The 13,767-nt window shown below is 48.8% G+C and overlaps 1 protein-coding gene across 3 annotated transcripts in view; it reads left to right on the top strand.

The window, feature by feature from the left end:
• The window catches only part of LOC143774169 (actin-like protein 6B), a 68,248-nt gene extending 61,767 nt beyond the window's left edge, over positions 1-6,481 (top strand). For 2 of the 3 annotated variants that reach the window (XM_077261520.1, XM_077261522.1), the window contains 2 exons: positions 5,150-5,236; positions 5,386-5,611. In XM_077261520.1, coding sequence (XP_077117635.1) covers positions 5,150-5,236; positions 5,386-5,466 — 168 coding nt within the window. In that variant the 3' untranslated portion in view covers positions 5,467-5,611. Of the gene's footprint in view, positions 1-5,149; positions 5,237-5,385; positions 5,612-6,353 lie in introns of those variants that run through there. The other variant, XR_013215486.1, reaches the window with a different exon arrangement.
• The last annotated feature ends 7,286 nt before the right edge of the window (positions 6,482-13,767 follow it).

Raw genomic sequence — 13,767 nt, 5'->3', positions numbered from 1 at the left:
TTCTTCGTCTCATGAGTCGTCTCCCTTGTCTCCGCTTCTTCTCTTTTCTCCTCTCCCCACATCTCCTCCTCTTTCTACGTCTCCTTTACCCGCATCTCCTCTTCCCGAGTCTCAACTGCTACTTTCCCCTCATCTCCTCTCCTCATCTCCCTGCGTCTCCTTTCTTTACAGCTTGTCTCCTTTCCTTACGTCTTGTTGTCTCCTCTTCTCTGCACATGCCCTCTCTCTGCATCTCCTTGTCATGAATCACAGGGGGATATTTTTATCATCCCCACAGCTCTCACCAATATGTCATGAACCGGGGTTGTTTGGTTGCCCCGGTTCTTTTCTGAAGGGGATTTATCTACAGTACCGACCAAAAGTTTGGACACACCTTCTCATTTAAAGATTTTTCTGTATTTTCATGACTATGAAAATTGTACATTCACACTGAAGGCATCAAAACTATGAATTATCACATGTGGAATTATATACTTAACAAAAAAGTGTGAAACAACTGAAATTATGTCTTATATTCTAGGTTCTTCACAGTAGCCACCTTTTGCGCTTATGACTGCCTTGCACACTCTTGGCATTCTCTTGGTGAGCTTCAAGAAGTAGTCACCGGAAATGGTCTTCCAACAATCTTGAAGGAGTTCACAGAGATGCTTAGCACTTGTTGGCCCTTTTGCCTTCACTCTGCGGTCCAGCTCACCCCAAACCATCTCGATTGGGTTCAGGTCTGGTGACTGTGGAGGCCAGGTCATCTGGCGTAGCACCCCATCACTCTCCTTCTTGGTCAAATAGCCCTTACACAGCCTGGAGGTGTGTTTGGGGTCAATGTCCTGTTGAAAAATAAATGATGGTCCAACTAAATGCAAACCGGATGGAATAGCATGCCGCTGCAAGATGCTGTGGTAGCCATGCTGGTTCAGTATGCCTTCAATTTTGAAAATCCCCAACAGTATCACCAGCAAAGCCCCCCCACACCATCACACCTCCTCCTCCATGCTTCACGGTGGGAACCAGGCATGTAGAGTCCATCCGTTCACCTTTTCTGCGTCGCACAAAGACACGGTGGTTGGAACCAAAGATGTCAAATTTGGACTCATCAGACCAAAGCACAGATTTCCACTGGTCTAATGTCCATTCCTTGTGTTCTTTAACCCAAACAAGTCTCTTCTGCTTGTTGCCTGTCCTTAGCAGTGGTTTCCTAGCAGCTATTTTACCATGAAGGCCTGCTGCACAAAGTCTCCTCTTAAAGGGACACTGTCACCCCCCTCCAGCCGTTATAAACTAAAAGAGCCACCTTGAAATCCGGCGCCTGCGCTGTGTATCGCTGTTTGGTGCAGGCGCAGAGAGCTCTGGCCGTCTGACGTCACAGCCAGGCTTGCAGACTGCGCCTGTGCGGCGAGTGCGGCCACCCACCTTGGTAATCCCAGCCCCGCAGTTATGCATTATGCAGAGTGCGGGGCTGGGATTCACAAGCAGGGCGGCCGCACAGGCGCAGTCTGCAAGCCTGGCTGTGACGTCAGACGGCCAGAGCTCTCTGCGCCTGCACCAAACAGCGATACACAGCTCAGGCGCTGGATTTCATGGGTAAACAGCGCTGAGGGGGGGGAGGTGCCCGGCGTGCCCGGCACCCCTGAACATTTGAGTGACGGCAATGTGGCGTTACAAGCAGGGGGGTGAGGACCTGCCTCCCTGGCTAAAGAAAGGTATTTTGGCGAAAATATAAAACCCTTTATTTTGGTAATACATGCATCTAAAACTAAAAGAGCCACCTTGTTAGATTGCAGCATTACTGCTGCACAAGGTGGCGCTTTTAGTTTATAACGGCTGGAGGGGGTGACAGTGGCCCTTTAACAGTTGTTGTAGAGATGTGTCTGCTGCTAGAACTCTGTGTGGCATTGACCTGGTCTCTAATCTGAGCTGCTGTTAACCTGCGATTTCTGAGGCTGGTGACTCGGATAAACTTTTCCTCAGAAGCAGAGGTGACTCTTGGTCTTCCTTTCCTGGGGCGGTCCTCATGTGAGCCAGTTTCTTTGTAGCACTTGATGGTTTTGCAACTGCATTTGGGGACACTTTCAAAGTTTTCCCAATTTTTTGGACTGACTGACCTTCATTTCTTAAAGTAATGATGGCCACTCGTTTTTCTTTACTTAGCTGCTTTTTTCTTGCCATAATACAAATTCTAACAGTCTATTCAGTAGGACTATCAGCTGTGTATCCACCAGACTTCTGCTCAACACAACTGATGGTCCCAACCCCATTTATAAGGCAAGAAATCCCACTTATTAAACCTGACAGGGCACACCTGTGAAGTGAAAACCATTCCCGGTGACTACCTCTTGAAGATCATCAAGAGAATGCCAAGAGTGTGCAAAGCAGTCATCAAAGCAAAAGGTGGCTACTTTGAAGAACCTAGAATATAAGACATAATTTCAGTTGTTTCACACTTTTTTGTTAAGTAAATAATTCCACATGTGGTAATTCATAGTTTTGATTCCTTCAGTGTGAATTGTAGCATGGCTAAAGGTTGGATAGTCGACGGGAGGTATGTATCACAGAGAAGGCTTGTCGCTGTGATGTAACCCGGAGTGTTTTCTTTAAATCTCATAAAGTAATAAGGCATTGTTTGGTATATTTGGGTCCGGGTTACGGGTAGCTATGAGAGATGGGAGGGTCTGGCTACCCATATACCTCACCCCTGGGTAAGGGGCATAACCATACCTATCTATGTTTGTTTCAGGACCTGTGGTGATGTCAGAACCACATGTCTAATCATGTGACAGGTACCTGGGTGTGGTTTCAGGCTACATAATGGAGGTATGTTTGGCACATGCTAGTAAGTGTTTGGAAGTCTGTCAGGGTGGACAGATTTCCACGTGTCCAGGCGGGACACTACAGACAGGAGTCTGTGTATTGAGAGGAAGAAGCCCTACAGAATGTACAATTTTCATAGTCATGAAAATACAGAAAAATCTTTAAATGAGAAGGTGTGTCCAAACTTTTGGTCTGTAATGTATATCCCACTTCCCAGTTTCGGTTTGGAACTTGCAGCTCTCTGGTGCCCCCCCCAGACAGGGAACTGCACGTAGGATAACTAGTCACCAGAAAGGCTGCCTTGCTATGTACTGGCTAATGGGCACACTGCAGCAAGGGCTATATAACTACTCCCACTCAGGCAGGAACAATAATTATCAATGCCGTCCATCGCTCCCAGCGTTACCCAACAGCGCAGGACACTTCCGCTGCCACAAGCTCCTATTTCTTAATAAGAAACCCAACCCAATTGGTAGCGTAATTTACTTCCGAAGATGTACAGGTACGTTATAGAGCAAGGAGAAATGAAGCTAGTAATTTTATATATTTTACTCCGAAAGGTAGGTAGTGTTTACAAAAGTATAAAAAGATATTATAAAATGAGACATTTATGTATATACAGACAGTTACAAAATAAAAAGTGATTAAATGAAGAAAATCACTTACAGTTCTTTCATATCATGGTTGGCCATGCAGCTGGGGGGAGGGGAGCATATATCCCAATGCATTACAGAGTGTCTCTCAGCTAGTTCCCTGGACAAAGACTCAAGGAAAATGAGGTCTCACTGTCTTATACCTGTGGCCAAAACCAAGGCACTCCCCCTTTGCTGACCTCACTGGGTGGCTGATTACTCCCCTTTCTGGAAGATATGAAAAGCCATCTCTAAACATATCTCGGCATATGGACCTCGTAGGAGGATGACACCAGTGTTGTTATGCTCAGCAAGACATGGGGGTTCATTAAAGTATAAACACGAGGTGGATACATGACCTGCTTACAGAGAAATCTGTTCCTTGCATTTCGTTGGGTTTTGATCCTAGCGATTTCAGTGAGTTATAGATCTCTCGGTGGACATTCGGAATATGTAACTTTTATATCTCTATCACTAATTGGGGTCAAGTTATGCCCTAATATTAAGTTTTTACTTGAACAAAAGAGCACATGTTACCACAGCTGCCTTTAGCCAGCTTAAGGCCATAAGCTACTCAGTGGGGGCTGCTGCACATTGGTATCAAGTTGCACAGAGTGTGTAGTGAGAAGAAGAGTTTCCTATGCAGTGTGAAGAGGGGGTTCAGAAAGCCCACAGCATGTGTCTGTAAAGCCATGGAACGTTCTGGAAGTAAACTCAGAATATGGCATATTTATATTATCGTGACACTCCTCTCCCTGTGTCTCCTTGTTTCCTCTCCTCGCATCTCATCTCCTCCTTCCTCCTCATGTCTCCACTCCTCCTCTCTCCATGTTTCCTCTCCCCATGTCACTTCTGCCTACGTCTGCCTCTGCCCGCCTCTGACTCTTTCCACGTTTTCTCTGCCCTTTCCCCTTCTCCAAGCATCTCCTCTCCCCATGTCTTCTCTCTCCATTTCTGGTTTTCCTCGCTTTTCCTCTCCCCATGTCTCCTCTCCTTCTCTCCCTATGTCTCCTCTCCCCATGTCTCCTCAACCCCTCTTTCAGAATCTCCTCTCCCCATGTCTCCTGTCTTCCTCTCCCAGTTTCTCCTCTCCCAGCATCTCCTCTCCCCATGTCTGGACTCCAGTGCTTCTCATTTCTTCCTCTCCCCATGTCTCTCCTTCCCTGGTCTCCTCTCCTCTTCCCTCGTCTCCTCTCCTCTACTTCCGATATCTCCTCTCCCCACATCTCCTCTCCCTGTGTCTCCTTGTTTCCTTCTCCTCTCCCCTCTCCATGTCTCCACTCCTCCTCTCTCCATCTCTTACCTCCCCATTTTTCCTCTCCCTATGTCTCCTCTTCCCGTGTCTCCTCAACCTCTCTCCCAGAATCTCCTCTCCCCATGTCTCCTGTCTTCCTCTCCCAGTTTCTCCTCTCCCGGCATCTCCTCTCCCCATGTCTGGACTCCAGTGCTTCTCATCTCTTCCTCTTCCCATGTCTCCTCTTCCCTCGTCTCCTCTCCTCCTCTTCTGATATCTCTTCTCCCCGTGTCTCCTTGTTTCCTCTCCTCGTCTCCACTCCTCCTCTCTCCATGTCTCCTCTCCCCATTTTTCCTCTCACAACATCTCCTCTCCCTATGTCTGGTCTCCCCTGAGTCTCCTCTCTTCCTCTCCCTGCGTCTCCTCTCCTCACATCTCCTCTTCTCCCTGCTCCTCACCTCTTTGTGTCCTTCTACAGAGTATGCGGCTGAAGCTCATTGCCAGTAACAGCTCCATTGAGCGCCGCTTCAGCTCCTGGATCGGGGGCTCCATCCTGGCCTCCCTGGTGAGTAATATATTGGATGAGGATCTCTGCTTGCTGTCAGTGATTGGAGGTGTACATTGTTAGCTTACATCCTGCTCACACAGCTGATGGTTTGTTGCAATGAGTTGCAGTGCAGGAAGTAGAAGTTAACCTTTTGTCTCGTCTTCTAGGGAACGTTCCAGCAGATGTGGATATCCAAGCAGGAATATGAGGAGGGTGGGAAGCAGTGCGTGGAGCGGAAGTGTCCCTGACCCCCGGACAGAAACCCAGTCACTGAAAGATATGACTCTCGCAACACCGAGACCCCCGGAATCATCCACCCTGTCTGCTCACAAGAGAGCTGAGTGACAACCTGTCCGTCCACCATTCCGGCTCCCACATGGGTTGTCACTAGTCTTGAGCGATACCGTCCGATACTTGAAAGTATCGGTATCGGAAAGTATCGGCCGATACCGGCAAAGTATCGGATCTAATCCGATACCGATACCCGATACCAATACAAGTCAATGGGACTCATGTATCGGACGGTATTCCTGATGGTTCCCAGGGTCTGAAGGAGAGAAAACTCTCCTTCAGGCCCTGGGAACCATATTAATGTGTAAAATAAAGAATTAAAATAAAAAATATTGCTATACTCACCTCTCCGACGCAGCCTGGACCTCACCGAGGGAACTGGCAGCGTTCTTTGCTTAAAATTCGCGCTTTAACTTCCTTACGCGAAGTCCCGGCTTGTGATTGGTCGCGCGCCGCCCATGTGACCGCGACGCAACCAATCACAACGCCGGAACGTAATTTTAAAATCCTGAAGGACCTGAAATTACGTCACGGCTTGCTGTGATTGGTTGCGTCCCGGCCACATGGGCGGCGCGCGACCAATCACAAGCCGGGACTTCGTGTAAGGAAGTTAAAGCGCGAATTTTAAGCAAACAACGCTGCCGGTTCCCTCGGTAAGGTGCAGGCTGCGTTGGAGAGGTGAGTATAGCAATATTTTTTATTTTAATTCTTTATTTTACACATTAATGTTGTTTCGATACCGATACCCGATACCACAAAAGTATCGGATCTCGGTATCGGAATTCCGATACAGCAAATATCGGCCGATACCCGATACTTGCGGTATCGGAATGCTCAACACTAGTTGTCACCCATGTTTCCCAGGAACAGATACAAATAGGTGACAACATAAAGGGAGACTCCCCCACAGTCAATACATCCCCCATGTATAAGACTCATCCTGGAAACATAATAAAACGACCAGAAATCAAAGCGTCCACAGCGTGTGTAATATCAACCCCAGGCCTGACAACCGGCATCCTCTGGGGTGAAAGGTTGTCACCTGGGGGTGTATGCCAACGCATCTGACACCGTCTAATCAGAGCTGACAAATGGTGGACTCTCACCTGCAAATTGAGATTCTGGTTTGGCTATTATCCTAAGTCATTTGACAAGGCTCGTTAAAGGGTCGACATTGACTTGTAGGATTGCTACTTCCAATAGGTGGTGGAGCGCCCCCTAAGTAGGGCAATGGGGTACTCGGTACCGGGTCCTGCGGTTCGGGGGATGTTACGGTGGCTGACCCGGTCCGTGGCCCTCAGGGGTGTCCAGTAAAAGCGTTTATATATGGGCAAGGTGCAATGAAGAACAAGGAGACAGGTTTGCAGTCTTTTACCTTGTTTACTGAAGACTTCAGATGGTATCCTCAGCCCGGAGCGCCAGATGACAGGGCAGGCAGAGTCTGGCCGGTCTGAAGGCAATTCCAGAGTCCCCTTATCCAGGTGGAAATCAGTAGCCTCTAGCGCCTGTGTGTTGTAGTACCTCCCTGCTGAGCTTCTCGGTATAGTCCTCACAACTTTTGTAGATGATTCTGATGTTATCTCTCTCTCTGTCCCCCAGATGATATGGATAGGACAACCCGCATGACGGGGTAGGCCTGGAGCTTATTTATAGGGACCCTAGAGATGCCCCTCTCCCACAATTTGCCTCTGTGTCTTCTTAGGTATTAAGGTCGGGCAGCCAACTTGGAATTGACTGTCCTGCCGGTCTCTGGAGCAAGGCTTAGAGACAGTTGCTCCCTCGGTGTTCCCAGCTATCGGCTTCTGCGCCTCAGAAATGAGCAGCTTGTTCCTGGCTGATCTCCCTATGATATTCCTCTCCTGTGCTCTGCTTTCCTGCACACTCTCTGCAGTATGTTCACCTGTTTGTGTCTTTTTCCAGGAGTTGCAGCACTTCAGGCCAGCAGAGCTCCACTTCTTCTCTCTGCCTGACAGGAACTGAACTCCTTTCCCTCCAAATCAGGATGTAAATAGGGGAGTTCACCCTAAACAGGCTTAGAGCTCCCCCTTCTGGCCTGGAGTGTGAACATGTTGCATGTGTGGAATACCTGAATGTGGTTGTCTTTCATTGCCTTCAGACATGACATCACTTCTCCCCTGAAAGGATAATGACATCACTGCGACAACCAGGACACTGGGGCACCGCACTCCCCCCCCCCCCTGTTAATTCCAGTACTCCGGGACTGGGAAAAGAAGAAGAACAATACATTAGCAAAAAGGCATACAAATGTTTTGGAATGCTTTAAAACAGGTTAAGATAACAATGCTTCCCTTTATGGAAGGTGAGGACACTTGAACGTTGCGAAAGTCTTGGTCATGCACAGTTCATGACTCCCAGTTCAGTGAGTGGAAACTTGAAAAAGCAAGGATCCCGGGTAAACAAAGGGATACTTTTAAAAGTATAATGAAAGTTTTTGAGTAATTCACTGTCCATTACTCCATTGTCCATTTTAAACCTGTAACAAAGATATATATACAGACATTTTCAAACAAACAGCAGCAACCATTAATATTTCCAATTTTTGTAGCGAATTGGGGTCTGATTCTTAGTGCTACGTGTAGACCTCCGCAGTGCAGGGGTTGCTAGTGACCTAACAGGGTCCTTTGCGCTTGCTATCGCTGGTGTAGTGCACTGTCTTCTGGCTACACTTCTAGTGAGTCTAGGTAGCACTGGTATGTGTCAGGGGGAGACTAGGTGGGTGAGAGCTAATAACCCGGGCCCCTGCAATTTCCGTCAGACTAGGGAAATGCTGACTGACCCTCTACCTGAAGTTTACACTGATGGTGTGCATGTCCAGGCCTCGAACCTCACCCTGCCTCCTGTTACAACCCTAAGCTGAAAACCTCCGCCCTCCACCCAGTGAATGTAATACACCAATACCCACAGTTAGCACAGACAAGGATAAAGGAAAATATACACCACGCCGCAGTCACTCAGGAATACACTATAAATGTGCAGGGCAAAATAAACACAAATATAGGAAGGAGTAAATAAGACAAAGGAAAATACACCACCAGCAACGATTCTCCAACAACCAGCTCTCCACTCCAGACCGAGATAACAACGCAAGACAGAAGCTATAATCGGTGACGTCCAATGATCCGGAGAACTATTTAAAGGCCATGGGCATGGCCCAGCTTCCAATCCGAGGATCAGGTAAATTAACCCTGGAACAGCTGGACAAAACCTAGCCGACGCCAATGAGCAAATAGTGGTCAAAAGCGGAATTACCGCTGTCTGTCGAACGACCTGGTCTGAACAGCGTCCCACATGACAGTATGCTGGAGCTCTCAGGACTGCTGCTACTAATTGTGGGCATGGCAGATTCACCGATAGCCGAGGGTGGACTTGCCGATTCAACTGTTGGCATGGCATCCTCTGTTGGAGTCTGCTGTGGCTGAGTTACGGCAGGGATCACTTCGGCTATTGGAATCTGTTGGTGCAGAGTCTCTTTTGGCTCCAGATGATCTGGCATCACATTTGGTTCCGGCGGTTTCGGCTGACGAAACGTCAAAACAGGTACCACGATGGCCTGATTTATTTGAGTCCAAGACTGGGGAAAGTCTCCAGAACAGTGTGTATCATCTTCTCCTCTTCTACGGGTGGAGATGTTCCTGGATCTGTTTCCCTATCTCTCAACTTATCAGGGCATATTTTGAGGTGGTCTCTGGATATTGCTGTGGAGGTTTCTCCTCCATCTTTGCTGATGAGACAGACCTTTGTATTGTCAAAGTCGGATGGCAGGATGGTATATGGTTCCACTTCCCATTGGTCGTCAAGTTTGTGTAGTCTCCTCTTCCGTTTCAGTACTTGTTCACCTGGCGACAAGGGAATTGCAGGAGCATGCTGGTTGTAGTCCCTTTCTTGTTTTTGTCTGGCTTGGGCTAGACTTCTTTCCACGCATTCCTGTACTTTGTGGTACCTTTGCTGTCTTTCTGTATCCCAATCTGCATCTGGTGAGGTATCTTCTGGGGTTAGGACTCCCATGTCTAGATCAACAGGTAACTTACTGGATCTTCCTCGCATCAGGTATGCTGGAGTGCAGTTGGTGGAATTCACTGGGATGTGGTTGTACATGTCTACCAAGTCAGGCAACTTTGCTGGCCATAAGTTCCGTTCCTCCACAGGCAAAGTCTTCAGTAAGTCGATTACCACTTGGTTCATCTTTTCGCACATCCCGTTGGTTTGTGGGTGATACGGTGTCGTTCTGATCTTCTTACACCCGTATAAATTGCAGAATTCCTGGAACACTTCCGCTTCAAATGCTGGTCCTTGATCAGTCAGTACCTTGTCTGCTGGAAGGCTTTGGCTGCTGTCCTGGCCACCAGATCTTTGACAGGCACAACTACCAGAAATCTAGAGTAGTGGTCCACGATGGTTAGAGTGTAGACATAGCCTGACCGGCTGGGTGTTAGCTTTACATGATCTAGCGTGACCAGTTCAAGCGGCCGTTTGGTGATGATGGGCTGCAAGGGAGCCCGTTGGCTGTCACGGTCCTTCTTGCGTAGACTACATGGGCCACACTCTCGACACTTCTCGATGGCTTTCTTCATGCCAATCCAGTAGAACCTCCCGCGGAGTAGCCTCTCCAGCTTCCTCCATCCGAAGTGTCCTTCCCCATCGTGGTACGCTCCCAGAACCATTGGCACATCTTGTCTGGGGACCACAATCTGCCATACCAATTCATGAGTGCGTGGGTCGATGCTTCTCCGGCACAGCTTACCATCGTGAATAAACAGTCTGCCTCTCCCCTTCCACAGCTGTTGTGTTTCTTGTGGATCATCCGGGCCGGGATGCAAACCTGCCTGCGTCAGAAGCTCTTTCACCCAACGGACCGCGGGATCACCATCCTGGGTCTCTGCCCACCCGTGATGGGGCAGGGGATTCAGCGTGGCACCCTGCTTATTCTTGCGCCTGTTCTCCACCTGATGGGAACACTGGGTGGCCTTGGGGCGATGGATAGCGGACAGCTCTACCTCCTCAAGTGCCTCCGGGTCTTCCCCCATTTCTGGCAAGTTGGGCATCCGGCACAATGCATCGGCATTCGCATTCTTGTGCCCTGCCCGGTACTTGATGGTGAAGTCGTAATTAGACAACCGGGCCATCCACCGCTGCTCCAAGGCACCGAGTTTTGCTGTGTCCAAGTGCATTAGTGGATTATTATCCGTGAAGACGGTGAATTTTGCTGAGGCCAGGTAGTGCTTGAGCCTCTCCGTCACTGCCCAGACGATGTCGAGGAATTCCAGCTTAAAGGAACTGTAGTTGTCAGGGTTCCTTTCAGTGGGGCGAAGTTTCCGGCTGGCATAAGCAATTACTCTCTCCTTGCCTTTCGGGACCTGGGACAGCACGGCTCCCAGTCCCACATTACTGGCATCCGTATACAGCACAAACGGTTGGTCATATTCAGGGTAGGCCAGTACCTCTTCTCCTGTCAGCGCCAACTTTAAGCAAGTGAATGATCCTTCCAGTCCATCGTTCCAATCAAATGGGGTACTCTTGCCCTTGGTTTTCTTGGATTGGCCCACCAACAGGTCTTGCAATGGCGCGGCCTTCTTGGTGAAGTCCTTGATAAACCTCCTGTGGTAGCCTACCAACCCGAGGAACTGCCGGACTTCATGGAGGTTACCGGGCTTCGGCCAGTCCTTGATCACCGTGACTTTGTCGGGGTCTGGGGCCACTCCTTCAGCACTCACCACATGGCCCAGGTACTGCACTTTGGGTTTCAGCAGATGGCATTTGGACGGTTTCACCTTTAAGCCAAAGTTGGACAGGGCTTCAAACACCTCGGCCAGGTGCTTCAAATGGTCTTCATAGGTCTTAGAGAAGACAATGACATCGTCCAGATATAGCAGCATGGTTTCAAAGTTCTTGTGTCCCAGACAGCACTCCATCATCCTCTGGAACGTTCCCGGGGCGTTACACAATCCGAAGGGCATGTAGTTGAATTCGCAGAGACCCATTGGCGTCGTGAAGGCCGTCTTTTCCTTGTCTGCCTCTGCCACGGGAACCTGCCAGTACCCACTGGTGAGATCCAAGGTAGAGAAGTAGTTAGCAGATTTTAAAGCAGCCAAGGACTCCTCTATCCTGGGCAGTGGGTATGCATCCTTATGTGTAATGCGGTTTAGTTGCCTATAATCAACACACATCCTCATGGTGCCATCTTTCTTCCTAACGAGGACTAATGAAGCTGCCCAGGGGCTACAACTGTCTCTCACTACCCCAGCCTCCTTCATCTCTCGCAACATGTCTTTGGTACACTGATAATGAGCTGGGGGTACAGGACGGTATCTCTCTTTTATGGGTGGATGATCTCCTGTGGGGATATGATGTTTAATCCCTTTTACCTGCCCGAAATCTAGGGGGTGCTTGCTGAATACTCGCTTATACTCATGAACCACCCTGTAGGCCCCCTGTTTCTGGTGAGATGGGCTAGAGACAGTGCCCACATGTAATTCCCGACACCAATCTTTCAGTTGCCCTGCAGAGCCGTTGTTCTCCGCCGAATTGGATGGGACCAAGGGCCCGGGTGCCTGTATCACGCTATTATTAACAGTAAACAGTTTGGCAAGTGTGGCACATTTGGTTAGGTGGACTTCTTCCTCCCCACAGTTAAGGACACGCACTGGCACCCTCCCCTTACGGACATCAACCACCCTTCTGGCTGTCAGGAGGGTGGGCCTACTATCTGAATACACAGGTTCTACCAGGGCCTGGTAGTCTTTACCTCTGAGGCCTATTGCTGCCCGACACCATATTAACATTTCACTCTTGGGAGGTATCGCAATGGGGTTTGAATCACTCACTGTGACACGGCCAATTTCACCACCAGTCAGCTCCACCTGCTGTTTCTGCATCAGAGCTCTGATTTCTTTCTGCAAGGCAAGTTGTTCACTGTAAACAGCTGTTTCTGCTACAACAAGACAATAACCTCTGCAAGACAATTTTCTATGACATTAGTACCAATGGTCATCATGGGGTTACATTCATGTCGGTCAATATCAACAATGACAATTCCTTGGGCCTCCAATTCTACCCGCCCCACTTTAATGGTGACCTCTTTGTACCCCACTTGTGGCAATGGCTGACAGTTACTGGCTATTATGGTGAAATCATCATCAGGGCCACGAGTAATGTCGGTGTCCTCCCAATAGCGTTTATAAAGGATGTAAGGCATAGTTGTCACCTGAGAACCGGTGTCCAACAGAGCGTTCATGGGAATACCGTCGATCACAATGGGGAGAACAGGTCGTTCACCAATGTACTTGGCTCTCCAGTTTTGTGGGCCTGGTCGTCCTACTCCTGGGGGTTGGCCCTCTGCGCCAGGGGTTGCTCGTTTAAATGACAGTACCTTGCAATGTGGCCCACCTGGTTGCAGCGGCGGCAGATGGGTCGTCCGTCCTGATGAAAGCGATCTTCGTCTCTGCCTCTGGTCGGCGGGATCCTCCTCTGTCGTCGCCAGGGAACACCTGTTGTGAATTCTGTTCTCGAGCTCCCTCCTGTGGTTATGAATGGTACTTCGGCGAGTTCTGTTCATGGACTCCCTCTGGTGGCTGTGAGTGGAGCTGCTGGTTCTGAGATTCATTCTCCAGCTGATCTCGTTGAGGCCTTGGCTGGCTGCTCTATTTAACTCCACTCAGATCGTTACTTGATGCCAGCTGTCAATGTCGACAAATAAGCCCAAAATGGAGGGTATATTAGTCAGATACACCACCATACTCCAAAAACCCACTGGAATGAAGCACGTGGAGAACGAAGTAGGTACCACTAACATGTACCAGGACACTCCAAGCAATAGGTTATAACAAGAAAAAAACGGAGTAAATGTCCATAAACTAAATAAATAAGATATTTATTAGATCAATACGTCACAGAAAATCAATACATACAATTTACAAAAACAAGTAGTTTTACAAATTTATTCAGCTAGAAAGGGCCGGGTAGCACAGACAAACAATGGTGTGGAAACCACTAGATGCCTACTAAGTACAGTAAAGTGCATAGTGCAACTATGTTTAGGTATATACCCCTGGGGTATGGTAATAAAATTGTATATGCACTCACTTGAGCCCTGTACACAGGCTCAGAGGTAACGTATGCATAATAGAAAACCACCAGGTTCTTACCACACTGCCAGCGTCAGGTACGAGTCCACACCGTCACCCCAACGCGCGTTTCGCGTCGGCTTCTTCGGGGGGGGTGAAAGCTGTCAATGTCCTAGT

This window comes from Ranitomeya variabilis, chromosome 5 (assembly GCF_051348905.1).
Source record: "Ranitomeya variabilis isolate aRanVar5 chromosome 5, aRanVar5.hap1, whole genome shotgun sequence".
Taxonomy (NCBI): Eukaryota; Metazoa; Chordata; class Amphibia; order Anura; family Dendrobatidae; genus Ranitomeya; species Ranitomeya variabilis.
The sequence above is the reverse complement of the archived record's forward strand: the minus strand, read 5'-3'. Positions and strand labels throughout refer to the sequence as shown.